The following is a 14,055-nucleotide window of genomic DNA, read 5'->3' on the forward strand; positions in this document are numbered from 1 at the left end:
ACAAAGTTTAACAAGGATGAAACTATCAGCATTTGAGAGAAACCCTACAGACTGATCCAACACTCTACTCTGCCAGAACAAGACTGGGAAGACCAGAACCAGCACACATTCAATCAGTGAGAGCTCTGATAAGAATCACGGAATCATGGAAAAATTTATGTTGGAAAGTACCTCTGGAGGTCACCTACTCCACCCTCTGCTTTAAGCAGTTCAGTTAGATCAGAGCTCAGAGCCCTGTCCAAGATGTTCAATGAATCTGGGATTTCAGTCCTGGAATTTGACAGGGAATTATCTTTGTTCATTTGCTGAGTCTGTCTGGGTGATATAATTTTCTAGATTGAGTACTGACTACTGAAGGAGAGCGACTCTGGGATAATGAAAAATACTCTGGACTCTGGAATCTCTTTTTCTGTTAGAATAGTCTTTATAAAATATGTGTAATGCTTTTGGTTGCTCTTTTTCTCATAACGGAAAAAAGCAGAGCAAAGATGCACTGAAGTGTCGTTCTGTTCTGAAAGGTGACTAAAATACAGCATCATGTTTTTCCATATTTGATATGAGTGAAACAATACATTTTTTAGTTTAAGGTAAAACAGTAATGATTATGTTGGAAAAAATAGAAACTTGCCTGCCAGACCCCAGGCTGGATGTATAGAAATCATAGTTCTATAGGCATATTTTTATACATAAATTCAGCAAATCCAATTTTAAAATGCTTGATATTGTAGCTTCCTAGAAGATTTTTCATGTCAGTTTTCAAAGTAGAATCTCATTATAGAATTAGGGGAAAAATCCAGAATAAATAAGTTATATCAACATCATAATACATAAAGTATATCTTGATCTGGAATACTCTGTCCAGTTCTGGACTCCCCATTACAGGAAAGTTATTGAGATACTGTAGCGAGTCCAGAGGCGGGCCACCAAGAGGGTCAGGGGGCTGGAGCACATGATGGACAAGGACAGGCTGAGAAATACGGGTTTGTTCAGCCTTGGAGAAGCGTAAGGGGAGATCTTACTGCTGTCTACAATTGCCTAATGGGAGAGGTAGAAAAGACAGAGCCAAACACTTCTCCGTGCACAGCGGAAGGATGAGAGGCAATGAACACAAGTTGGAACATGGGAAATCCTGACTTGACATATGGAAAAAAAGAATTTTACCACAAGAGTGGTCAAATATTGGACCAGGTTGCACAAAGAGGTTGTAGAATTTCCACCCTTGGGGATATTCAGAACTTGACTGGACACGGCCCTGAGCAACTAGCTCTAGTTGGACCTGCTCAGAGCAGGAGGTTGGCTCATATGGCCTCTGGAGGTCTTCTGCCTGCATGATTCTATGATTGACTGCTCTGTTCCAAAATACATTTTAACTATTCACAAAAATCCACATTTGCCTTTGTTGTTTTCATTTAGGTATTGTATTTTGTTCATTTTTTTCTCATCCTATAGTTCCATGGCATTGGAAAACAGAATCTGGCATTTTTATAATGGCTTCTGTTCTGCAAATAGATATAAATCCAGTATGAAGGAAATAAGGCAAAGCTTTTCCTTTCTAGAGCTCTCTGAAAACTGCTRGATAACTTGCTTCCCTCAACTTTTACCAAGTCAACTATTCATGTTTTTGATTCCAAAGCAACCTGACAAGCAGGATTAGCCTTTCCTCCTTAGTCTGTTTCTACTCATGGCTAAGAAATGGAAGATCTCTGTACAAATTTAGCAAGGAGACACAAGCCCAAGAAGGATCTAGCTACTACAGATTACTCAAGTTTTAAGTGCACAATTTGAAACATCTGCAAAGAAACAAATTTTCTCATTGTAAAAACAGACTCCTGTAATGTGTCACTAATTATGCCCTTCCAAAATGGAAACTCCTTCTACAAAATACTAGCTATGGTTCTGAGACACTTGCATACGAGCACACAAAACCTGAAGTCCAGAGACTGACTGAGTGCACAGCATATGCAAGTGAAAAATATCTCCCTTTAAAAACAGAAGAGATGGTCCCAAAGCGCCAAATTTGGCTTCAAAGTTCAAGACCTGCTAGAGATAGGGCCTGAGAACTCTGGATTCTGGTTAAGACTCTAATCCCCATTTTCTCTATGTTTTTTGGCTATTTGGATCAGGATTTAGATGCAGGCCTATCTCTAGAAACAAAAAAAATAATGAGATATTTCAGTGTGTTTTTTTCCATGGGGCCCTTGTTCTGCCATATTTAAATGAGATGTTACAAGATGACAAATGACAACAGGAAGTAAATAAACAGTCTTGCTTGATTTTTTTGCCTTCTTATACAGAGGCTGGTACTTAAACTGTCACTTAATAATTACATTTTGTAGGCTATTGATACCTAAAGGCAGGTGTGTTCAGAGGTCAACAGAGGATATGTATGCAGGTTCACAGCTAATGAATATTGCAGTGGTGGGCTTGAGAGCACATACTTTAATATGCTACAGTAATGACATTCTAAGATTCTTTATCCTTTTTTTTAAACTAATGCACTGACTGGATGCTCTACGGTTTCACACGGCTGAGGTTTCAGTTCCCATTAGACATCTGGCAGGATGCTCTATATATTCCAACACAAGTTGGATTCTAGGGTCCTCAGTCCCAGTGAAACAGCTGGATGGAATGGCCATAAAAAGTATGCAAATACAGAAGTAGAGAACTACAAGATTGTCAGCAAGCAGTGCTCCGTAATATTTATATATATATATATATATATATATATATATATATAGAGTAGGGTCAGTTTTAAATCTTTGGAATAAATTCAATTTCTTTCCTTCCTTCTTTCCTCCCTTCCTTCCTCCCTTCCTTCTTTTCTCTCTCTCTCTCTTACTTTTATCATGAATGGTACATCATTGCCCCTAAGAGATGGTTAGATTTTGGTCCATATTTCATGCCATATGGGCCAGACATTATATTCCCCCCTGTCCCCAAAATGTTCAGTTGACAGTCACAGTGTTTTGTGAAAACTGTGAGGAAAAACAGCATCTTTCAAGTAAATGCAATCTCTCACTGGAACCAAAGGTTGCAAAAAAGCTGAGAATTCAAGTGCCAAGGATCCTGGTGACAGCTCTTAAAMATCTATCGAGTTTCTTGTTGGTTTTTTTTTCCCCAAGAGTACAGTTTTACCTCCCAAAACATAAATTAAGGGAAATATATAACAGTCAATGAGTCAAAACAGTCAAAGAAGGGCAGTTGGCTAGTACAGTATAAAAGAGCAGCAACCATTTGTGGACCACGCGCCATTTTGTTTCATTTCTAGACACATTTTGTAGGGATGGTCCCAGAATATACAAAATATACAACCTAATGATCACCCTGCCTGCTTGCATAGACCATTTTTATGGTCTTAAATGCAGTCTTTGGAGTCAGGGCCAGTGCCAAACAGTTTCAAATGCAAGTTATGGCAAGATACATTTTTTTGTTTTTCTTTTGAAATGAAGACTTTAATACACTTTGAGCCAAAAATATCCAATTATCAATAGGGCTGAAAGGTGAGCATGAGACCTCCACTTCTCCTTGATGGTTCACACAGTAGGCCAAAATGGACCTCTAGGTTAGTAATACTTTAGACCAATCAATTGGAAAAGCCTCACTGCTGTGTGTAAAATCCAACCCTTCATTCACTATTCACACTTTGTTACATTTTTTCATACAGGAGTGGGCTACAGCATCAACTCGATGAATGGAAAAGGAGGACTTTAATAATTTCTTTAAAAGACTAATGCTGAATGAAGCCATTGTACTTGGAAGAGGTTCTCCCTTTCCCACTCAGGGACTGGAGTTTTTGGCTTTTATGTGAGTAAGATGCTCAACAAACATTAGGTTTAAATTAAAATGTCTGCAGGTACTTTTTACACAAACAAAAGTCTAATGTTTTAAACTGGTTAATAGAAGAACAGCAAGAACAAGCAACATAATTCATCAATAAGTCACTGTGGGTTGCGGCTAACATGCTCACATGATGTGGAAGGAATCCTGTAGTCATGCCTGTGTGGCCAGTCCCAGACCGATATCCAGGTGAAGACAAGGAGTTCTGAAGATCACTTGCTCGTGGAGAAAAGAGAAAAAAAATGTTTAAGCTTCCAAATAAGCTTTTAAAGTTTTTGTTCAACAAATAAACAAGAAGTCCTAGCTACGGCAATAAGGTGATGCCTATAGAGATATTAGGTGCTGTTTCTCAGGGGTTTATCCCTTGGCCACTTAGCCATCACGCCAGCAGCTTCCAGAGTCTCTAGTGCATATGTTGTGCAATAGCCAAAACAAAAATTAAAATAAAACAACCAAGAAAAATATAGTCCTCCGTGAAGTCTACATAAACTCAGGCCAAAAAGAGGATGTTTGTGTCACAAGTGTCACTCCACAGTCTACTGCCATTAAGGCCACTGGTATTGACTTAAAAGGATCTTAATAGCTCAGTTCTCGGAAGAAGAACCAAAACCAAGACAGGTGAAAGTGTCTGTGAAAAGTCTGACGCATTGAACATTAGGAATTCTCAGACAAAGAACAAATGAACCAAGAGGTTAATTTTGGCTACCAAACTGGGATTTGGTTTTCTAGGTCATTGTTTTCCCCCCATCTATTTAAAAAGAAAAGTTAGTGCTACAAATATGCAACTTCAAGACGACATATTCTCCTATTGAGTTGCACTGAGAAGCAAGTTAAATAAGCCCCTCCTACTGCCGTCCACCTGCAGGGAAGCCTCCTCCATTTTCTTTGATTTCCATTGGCAAAAACCAGGCAACAAATCCATGAGAGATGAAGTACTGTAAGCAATTGTTCCTTCTTACTGACTTCACCTCTATCCCATTTCCTCGCCTGCATCTTCTCCCATCCAGCTGGGGCAAGGCATAAAGAACAGATGTATGTATTGAAGTATAATTGGGTGCATGACAGTGTGAGCGTGTGGTCTCTGTACAGAGGATTACATGTGAACTAGTTCTCTTCTCCTGCAAGGCAGCGGGTTATAACTTGAGTTCCACTCTCATCTCGTAACACTTAGCTCAGATGACATCCATGCCAAGCTGACTGATGTTTAGATGTGTCTCTTCATGTGGAGGGCGAGGTGATCAGACCTGGAAAAACATCTGCAAAATAAACCAAGTGGGAAATGAAATAAATACGGGATTTGGCAAAAACAGGGTTCCTGCTCCTCCCTCCTTACATACAGGAGGAAATATTTATCCAAGTTTAGAGCTGTTCTTTAGATTATCCATGTACCTGGCTACCAAACCATGCATGGTTCACCTCTGTGACCCTAGATGGCCAACTACTATGGCTCTTCAGCAGCTGTATCAGTAAATAAACTATTCTTCTTTCGCTGTTCCTCTCCCTCCCTCTTCTTTCACTGAGTCAAACATCAGGGAAGGGCGCTCACTCATGCACCCACAGTAATAAAATCAAATATTTAGTGTAAGTGTGTGTTTGTGTGTGTATGTCTATAAATACAAATATATACATATATAAATAAATAAATATATATATATATATAAATAAAACAAAGTAAAACATAATAAGTCATTTTTACTTAAGTGCTCAGCAGTGACAGCTTAAAAAAACACCAGCTTTTTAAAGTACCCAGGACCTGAAAGAGGCACCAAAGAAAGAAGTCAGATTTGAAAGCTGAATTCCCATTTCTAAATCCAGATTGGAAGGAAAGCTGGTTCAGAGTCTGGGGGCTGAAAATCTATCAGGTTACATATCTCTGCTGAGAATCTCAGTGGTAATATGTGGATGTTGATGAACGTTATCTCCCTGAATAATGTTGAGAGGAGATAAGGTATTGTCCCTATTTTCTAAGTGTGAAAACTGAGACATGGAAAAGGCAAGGAAATTGCTGCAGATCACACAAGAAGTCTGGTAAAACCATAAATATACCCCAGGATTTTGATTTTCAGCTTCTGGTTTTTATCTACAAAGCCATTTCTTCTCCATCTCATTACAAAACATAATATTTTGACATTCTAAAAATGTAGATAGATGCTGATGAGATGGACTTAGAATGGCAACCCTGGAGAATGAAAACATCTGTTGAATTTTAGGGCTGGTCTAAATATGCAGTTAATTCAGGATAAAGTAGGGTATGAATTTCAAATGCAACATCTATTCTTGATTAACTCCCTCTCTAAAGGCTTATGGCTGTCTTCTGGAATAATTTAACCCACTTGGGAAGTGGGTTAAAATACCCAGAATAAAACATACTTATTCCAGGAGAACAACAACCCCACAAAGATTTAATTAGGAATTACTGTTCAAGAACAACTCCAACGTAGTAGACATGCTGTAGGCACTCACAACATTAGGCACAGCAGCCCAAGCTTCAGCACTTTACACCACCAAGGCAGTGTCAGTGTGATGAGAGGAGTAAGTTCTAAGCAGGACAAGTGCTTTTCTTTTCCTTTTTCAAGTGCTTTTCAATATATACTCCATTTTACCAAAACTGTCAGGAAGCAAGAATATTCTTTCAACTTCATGCCCATTAGAAATGGGATTGGAAGCAACAACTCATTTCACAGCCACTATCATAATGTCATCAGAGACACACAGCGCCCTAGAGCAAACTGCAGGGCAAGCGGGCAGCGGTTCTGGCTGCCTACCTCAGAGCCCTAAAATGGGGCCCGACTGTCACCGAGGCAGTACTCAGACACTCTGAAAAGCCAAGCCTCTATTAGATAGTTCAAGCTGAGCCCTCAAAAAAGGAGGCTTCCAAGTTCCCTGCAAACCTTGGCTTGCATTCTTTCCTCCCTAACCCATAAGACATTGGCTCACTTACTTTTAGTAATAGCAAAAAACATCTATTATAAATATCACACAAAAAGACACATATCTGTGGCTTTTGAGTAAACTGTTTTTTTAGGCTCTGAGGGCATCATGACAAGCTACTTCCAGAACTGTCTTGCTTGGAATGTCATTTCGCTGCCCCACATATTTAGAGTACAAAAGAGCCACCAATGCACGTTAGAAAAAAAAACTAACAGCTTCTTGTGAGAATCTGGATAGCTCATACATGCACTGAATATACTTCCAAAAAAGCAGTAGTTGAGTATTTTGTATTTTTCAGAAAGTAGGTAAAAAAAATTAATTCAACTACTAAGTAAAAAAAAGAAGGAAGTACACTCAATCTAATGGCAAACATCCAGAGGATAACCACCATAAGCAGAGAAAGGCTGAGAAAGAGAAGAACTATAAAAATGAAAAGATTTTAAATTGTTAAGGGACCTTGTCTGTCCCTCTGGCACAGGCACACTATCTGCATCTATATGCAGAGATGAGTGATCAAAATATATATTTTTAAGACAAAGAAACCTCCTAAGAAGGCAACTTTGACAAGAAAAGCAAAATACTCAGCTGCTGCGGATGCGGACAGCTCTATCCAAGTCAGCAGTTCTCTATTGATTTGTAGCAGCTTAGGAGGTGGTCAATACCTTTGTATAAGGCAGAGTGGCAAAAATAAAAAAGAAACTCTTGCGAATGGGATGGAGGCTGCATTCCTCCAAGCTCCCAGCCGAAGCGTCACGAGACAAATGAGAAGCTGACAATGAGYGCTTGGCTTTCAGTGCAGCAGGCTCAGCACAGCTAGAATTTTCTAGCCCTAGGGTGCCAAAATGCATCCTTGGACCAACATCTCTCTCGTCAGTCTAAACTGAGAAAGCAGCATGCTCTGGCTGTGAGGGCTGCCAAAACAAAACAACAGCTTGAGTGGCTGCCAAAAAGACATGCACCAGCTGGCATTTTAGTCTAGGACTAGTCTTAAGACCACCACCCAAGCAAGGCTTTTCCTCTCTGATCATCTCTGTTACAAATGCAACCCAGGAAAAAGTATGCTGAGTCACAGCACAGCAAGATCTGTTAAAAATAGGGACTATTAGTATCTAGTATAGTTTTCAGCTCCAGTATATTTTGATTGCTAACGAAATGGTACATTACTAATTCTTCAAGTTTTCCTGTGGACTAATTTGGTTAGTTCCATCTATTGGTAAGGCTGCTGGACGTGGACATTTATTTTCAACAGCCAGAAAGTCCCTACCAAATGTTGCAGCTAAATCATGCTGATAAAAAAAGCTGTTGATCAGTGGACACATTCTTCCCTTCTGGAACTTAAGTCAGCAGTGGAGAAGGCTCTGAAGGCAAAGATGACAAGAGAAACTCCCTTCTCCACAAATTAAGCAGCTTGCTGGTCCTTAGTTTTGCCTGTGAAACAAGACCATGCTCCACACCTCCGGCTCTACACCTCTTCCAGTTCCCGGCCAGCTCTGTATGTTGTATGGGGGCCCATCACAGTCTTCCCCATCATCCCTCCCCCAATCCAGCTCTTCCCAGGAAGGACAGTTTATGCTAGATTAAGGTACCCTAATTCTGAAAGTCATGCAGCAATGCATACATTCCCTGCTCCCAAACAGGACTCCTTCCTCTCTCCTTTTGCTCTATTTCCTTAGCAACACAGTACTGCTCAGCACCGAAGCCTCTGCAGGAGAAAGAAGGAAGGTAGCTCTGATGGGAGGAGAATACAGCACTCAGCCATCTTTCTTACCAGCTCTGCATTCTCCACAGTGGGGTTTGTGCATTCCAGCTAAGCATGCTCTTAGCTTGCTGTCAAAGGACCCCAAGCATGTGCACTTATATTGGAATATATACTCCAATAGTCTGGCACTAAGCTGCTATCTGCTAAACACACACTTACGCAGGACAAGTGAGTGCTGCTGCCCTGTCATCCTCTTCCCCTCGGTGTGCTGAGGGCTGGCAGCGTGTGAGGAACATAACCTTACCCTGGGTTTCTGAAGAGCACAACTCCTGGCGAATGCTAATAACCAGCATATTCCTGGTGTCCGCAAGGCACTAGGGACTGTACACTGCTTTCTGCACCACTTTAGCTCATTCTCCTTTCTCTCCTGCTGCCTCCAAACCACACACCATTTGCAGTACATACGGTGCTACTCAAACCAGTGGTAGTTTGCCAACGATAACTAACAATGCGATCTGTGGGCTGCATGGTGTTGGGCTGCGATAGGGCTGGGAGAGCAGGAGAAGAATATAATCAAGTCTTCTTATTTCATTTTAAAATTGTCCTGCATGCAGAGGACATGAATATCCTTCTGATGCTGGCCAGAAGGTTAAAGACACAACCCCACCTGAAAACTGACCGGAAGGGAACCGCAYCCACGCCGTGTGCACAGCAATCCCTTTTCTACTATTTTTATCACCACTTTCACATTCTGATTGCCGAGGTATGGCCTTCTCTGCTGAACAAAAATATGCATCCATTCAGTGCTATGTCAGCATTGCTAAAAGCAGCTCCTAAAGGCTCCTTAATGTTCAGCAAGCCAGGATGTCTGAGAGAGCAACCACAACTYCTGTCACTAATGGCAGGCGCAGAAAAGGGTAGCAGATATGAAGAAACTGTTTTCCAGCTGGGACCCTGACTCAGGAAGGAGTGTCTTTAACATTAAATGTCTGCTTAAATGCTTTCCTGGGTAGGGACGCACTTAGGCACATGTTTCAGTGCTTGCCTGAAGTGACATCTGCAACAGGAGGTAGTAGAAATAACTGTGAATGAGAAAAGAAGGAAAAATAGCGGTATGGCAGTGTGGGCCAAAAAACCCCCCAAAAAACAGGCACAGTCACTCTACTAGCTTGCAACAACTGACCGGGTGAGTAGAAACAAATCTGACTCCTACCACCACACACAGATGGACTGTGCGTGGAATTTAACAGTGCACAACCCCAGCACTCCTGACTTATCAATAAATATTTTTTCATTCACCCACATATTTCTGCTGAAGAGCAGAAAATGTGTTAGATGGTTGAAGGAATCTCCCTCTACTGCAGTGACTGAGGAGCTGGCTGACACCGAAAAAGCCTAGCTAGGAAGGCATAACATGTAGCGGGAGAATGAATACTTAACAAAGGACTGAAAGAGACTGAGGAGTTAAAAACATTGACTGTATTTATTTAAATCTCTGCTAAAAATGCTGTCTGTCCTGACACAGAAACCCGGGGGCTTTGCATTGCTCGTGTGTGTTGGGGGGGGGGGGGAGGCGCCTAGGGGTGGTTAGTTCATTCTTTGGAGGACAGAAGGGAGAAAGGCAACGCCTTACATTTAAAACGAGAATGCAAATGTTCTCCTTCAAAGAGGTGCCTATATAAAAGCAGAACTCCAGAGGTCTCTACTTGGTTTATCCTGTCCCTCATTCTGAGCAAACAAAAGATAATCCAGGGATAAAACAAAAGATAATTCAAGAGGAAGCCTTCAGCGGGGGAAGGGGGACAGGAAGAGGGGAGACAAGGGGAGAAGAGAGCTCAAGGAGATGAAGCTCTGGGAAAGACAGGATGCGAAAATGATCGAATTTCCTTCCCATAAAAGGATGGGGTCCCTTGTTTATGTCCCATACATCCTCTTTCCACGCAGGTCCTCTGCCGTTCTGGTGTACCCAGCGGCTTCCTAGAGCCTTTATTGTGTTACAAAACGTTTTCTTATCAGAGCAGAGAACCTTAGTGCTGCATTAAAAAATGGGTAATTTTCTTAAGCCTCTTTTAAAAATATATATAAATAGGATTAGCTGGATAACATGTTCAGATGCAAGCACATTATTTGATTACTCAATCCTGGATCCAGGTTTCACCCAGGGCACTGCCAGTCTCCAGTTGGGGGGGTGTGAGGGGGAAAAGTGCTCATTGTTCGAGCCTGTCAGCGCTGTCAAGAGTCATTACAGGGGTAATTGCTTTTGCTCCACCCTAACCTATTATCATTTGGGATTGGGGATGGGAGGAGGGTTTTCTTTTGTTTTTGTTTCTAAATTCAAAGAGCCCAGCTTTCAAAAATGCTCAGCACCCAGCAAGGATGACCAGATTTTTTCAGACAAGCTCATCATTAATTCAGCAGCTAGATAAAGTGGTGAGGGCTGCAAAAAGGTATTGGCAGCGAGCGGCAGCTCCCACTGCTCTCACTGAGAGCTGCTGGGTGCCCAGCTTCTCCAAGTCCCTCATTTCTGAGTGCCCAAAGGAGGACTGTTGCATGACAGGCTCTTCAGGAAGCCCTGCTCTGGGCATCTATCATGCTTTAAAATCTGAGCCCACACAAAATAAAGGTGCAGAGTATTTCCCACATCAAAGAAATGTTGAGGGTGAGATTTAAAGCTGGAGAAGACTCATTCATTAGTAGGAATGCGCAGAGATCCCTGATCCTACATAAAACAACCCCACAAAGTTGAATTGTCAGATGTGCCTAAATCATGCCTGGGCTTTTGCAAATGAAGCTGTTTGCTGTCTTTTGTTGACCCTCTCCAGTTTCATGTGGGGACAGAAGGAGCCCCTTCGGCAAGGGGACAGGCCTCTTGTCTCAGGGAGCCGGCAGCTCCATGCCGTGCCCAACAACTGCATTCTGCTTGAACACCATGTTAGGAGGCTGCATTACCTGTCACAATGGTTGCATTTAAAGGGCTTTGCACCCGTGTGCTTTCTGTAATGCCTCGTGAGCTCGTCGCTCCGTGCAAAACGCCACTCGCACCCTTCCCACGAACACTTGTAAGGCTTCTCACCTGCGGAGGGGAGGAGAGAACAGTCAGCGTGGCAGCAGGGTTACAGAGCACTACATGTTCAAGCTCTGCGTCCTCCCCCCTCCTCTCCATCCTGCTTGCGCAGGTTAGCCCACCCTCAGTCACACAATCCATGGCCAGTGACTCCCTTCAGGGCTTGTGACGCATTGCACTGGGACAGATCCAGTCCCAACTTCATAGTTGTTTAAATTCATGCACCATCTTGGCAAAAGGAATGTTTCCCATTTCTAATGAAGCCAGTCGATTACTCTTCAAAGAAACCTGTAAAAAGTTCCCAAGTGCTTCTCCTCTTGCGCTGCTGAAAGCTGACTGTCCGTCAGCCGTTGGGCCAGCACTGCCCTCGCCAGCTAAGTTACTGGGGTGCTCGGGAGCGGCTGCTCGATGCACGGACACACTGCAGGGGCGAGCCGGGCACACAGCTGCCCCTGCACTACCCCAGAGCAAGCAACACCACCGCACTGTGTGCTTTTCCCACGCTGCCTTTTACCGCAGCGTGGTCACGCTCACATCGGTTCCCACCAAGGCTTCATGTCCACTGTCCTCTAGAACTGCACCTCCTTTAGTTGCTTCCCAGAATAAAAACTGCTCTTTGGTTCAAGAAATGATATGCCAAGATAGTGAGTGTAAGGGGAGAAATGTTTTTTCTTGAAATCAGCTGGTCCTTCAGGCTTTTTGCACTCCACCGTTATCAGTTGTTATTCTACCCCAAACTATTAACCATACCGCTGAAGGCAGTGAAATGGTGCAGTCAGGAGTCAGGAGAGATTCTGGTCTGCTGTGTTCACAGTTACCTACTTTCTAACACAAACCGGTCCCTGCGGATCAAAGTCTGCCATGGTGGAACATCATCTCCCCCCACAAGAAATGCTCCAGGGCTGCTTCTCCTATATAAAATCGATGTCAGTATTCCCCATGCAGTGAGCACAGTATGGATGCACTAGATGAGGAGAGGGTTGAGGGAAAATGCTGACAAAAAGACACTTTCACTACCAAGCTTCTAAGCCGGGAATTATAAACAAAGATGGGATTATTACTTATTTACTTGTTCTTAACATTGCTAAGAAGGTGATCTTATAAAAACCATCACTGACCATACTGAAGTTGCAATCCATATGACCTCTCTATGCCAAAGTCACGTGAAACAATCACTTGGCTAAAGTAGACTGAAATCCCTCAGTGCAGAGAGGCAGATTTCTATATTTAACGTGTCTATTCAGCAGGCAAAGGAGAGAGATTTGATTATGGGAGACCTATGTATTTCAGGGTGACAAATTGGAGAGGCCAAAAGAGCAAGAGAAACGAAGAGGGCTCAAGAACTGCATCAAAATACACGAGAAAAGCTATTCCCTGGCAAGTTCATTTCTGCAGATGCCTGACTGCCCACACAGCTCTGTTGCACCATGCAAAGCGGGCTGCAATATTAACTGGAGTTAAGCCATTTTAGCCTTTCAGCCTCTGTGAAGTTTGTTTGGCTCAATAACTAAATTACAGGATTCATTGGGGTGAAGCAATGAAGAGAAGACAGCAGCAGGCAAGTCTGTGCCAAAATATCGATTTGTCCCTCAGTCCCTGAATGCAGAAGGCCAGCCTGGATGTCTCTATCGTGTGCTGCAATCCACCCTGGGGACATGCCCAGCAAGACCAGGGACTGAGCCAATAAAAACACCACCCCAATTAGATTGTGCCTGCCTGGTCATCTCTGCGGACTGCTTTTTAAAAAAAAAAAAAAAAAAAAGATTTTTCAGAAAAAAAGCAAGAAGCTTTTTGTTAGTGAGCCAAGCGCTGGTGTTCTCTTTCTGTGCTCGTTCCTCAACTGTGGCTCAAACACCGCCATCAGCGCTGGCCCCAAAAACCAGGCTTGCAGTTGTTTCAGTGCTCACCCCCACACAAGCCTTGACATACTACCTGGCATATTACATTTGCTCTCCTCTTGTCAGGGAAAAAGGATTTTCCCAGCCCTGGTCTTGTCTGTGATGATGCAGCGGTTCTGTGTGAATAGTTCATCAAATATTTTTAAAAGCTGTCAACAAAGAAACCTCGAGGATAATTCAGCTTCCTCGGTTCTCCGACGCTCTCTAGTGCCTACCTTAGAGCAGAGACAGCAAGGCAGATGAACTGCCGTGTAGCTTCTGTGGGCTACACGCATTGTAAAGCAAACGCGAGAGACCAGTGCTCAGCCAGAACTGGCAGGTACCRCCAGTCTGAAGGATGCAGTTGCCTGCGGAGCTGAAGGGTGAAGACAAACATCACAGTCTTTCTGAGGAACCAAGGGCTTTTAGGACTGAAGCATGGTTTGGCTTGTTAACATTTGTCAAAAGCTTTGCAAATGTACAGTGCTATATATAGGTTATGAGAGACAGAAATGCCAAGCGTGATTACTGGTAAAGCCACGGGATGCCACGCATCTCTGTTATTTGCTCCCAGGGCTCCTCTTGCGAGTGATCTCCGTTTGGCTCTGAACAGCCCTGAGCCAAGTTTTGTTTTCTGATGCTTCTCC

General features: G+C 42.8%; 1 protein-coding gene across 3 annotated transcripts in view; it reads right to left on the reverse strand.

The window, feature by feature from the left end:
- The window catches only part of KLF7 (Kruppel like factor 7), a 67,808-nt gene that overhangs the window by 4,171 nt on the left and 49,582 nt on the right, over window positions 1-14,055 (reverse strand). Inside the window, exons 3-4 of one of the 3 annotated variants that reach the window (XR_003257255.1) lie at window positions 11,417-11,540; window positions 3,968-5,093 (exon numbers count right to left, since the gene is read on the reverse strand). Coding sequence is in view for 1 of the 3 variants with exons in the window: in XM_026088860.1 (XP_025944645.1) it covers window positions 5,042-5,093; window positions 11,417-11,540 (176 nt within the window). In the remaining 2 variants the exon portion in view is untranslated. Of the gene's footprint in view, window positions 1-2,767; window positions 5,094-11,416; window positions 11,541-14,055 lie in introns of those variants that run through there. The other 2 variants (XM_026088860.1, XR_003257261.1) reach the window with 2 other exon arrangements.

This window comes from Apteryx rowi, unplaced genomic scaffold, assembly GCF_003343035.1.
Source record: "Apteryx rowi isolate R43461 unplaced genomic scaffold, aptRow1 scaffold_12, whole genome shotgun sequence".
NCBI lineage: Eukaryota > Metazoa > Chordata > Aves > Apterygiformes > Apterygidae > Apteryx > Apteryx rowi.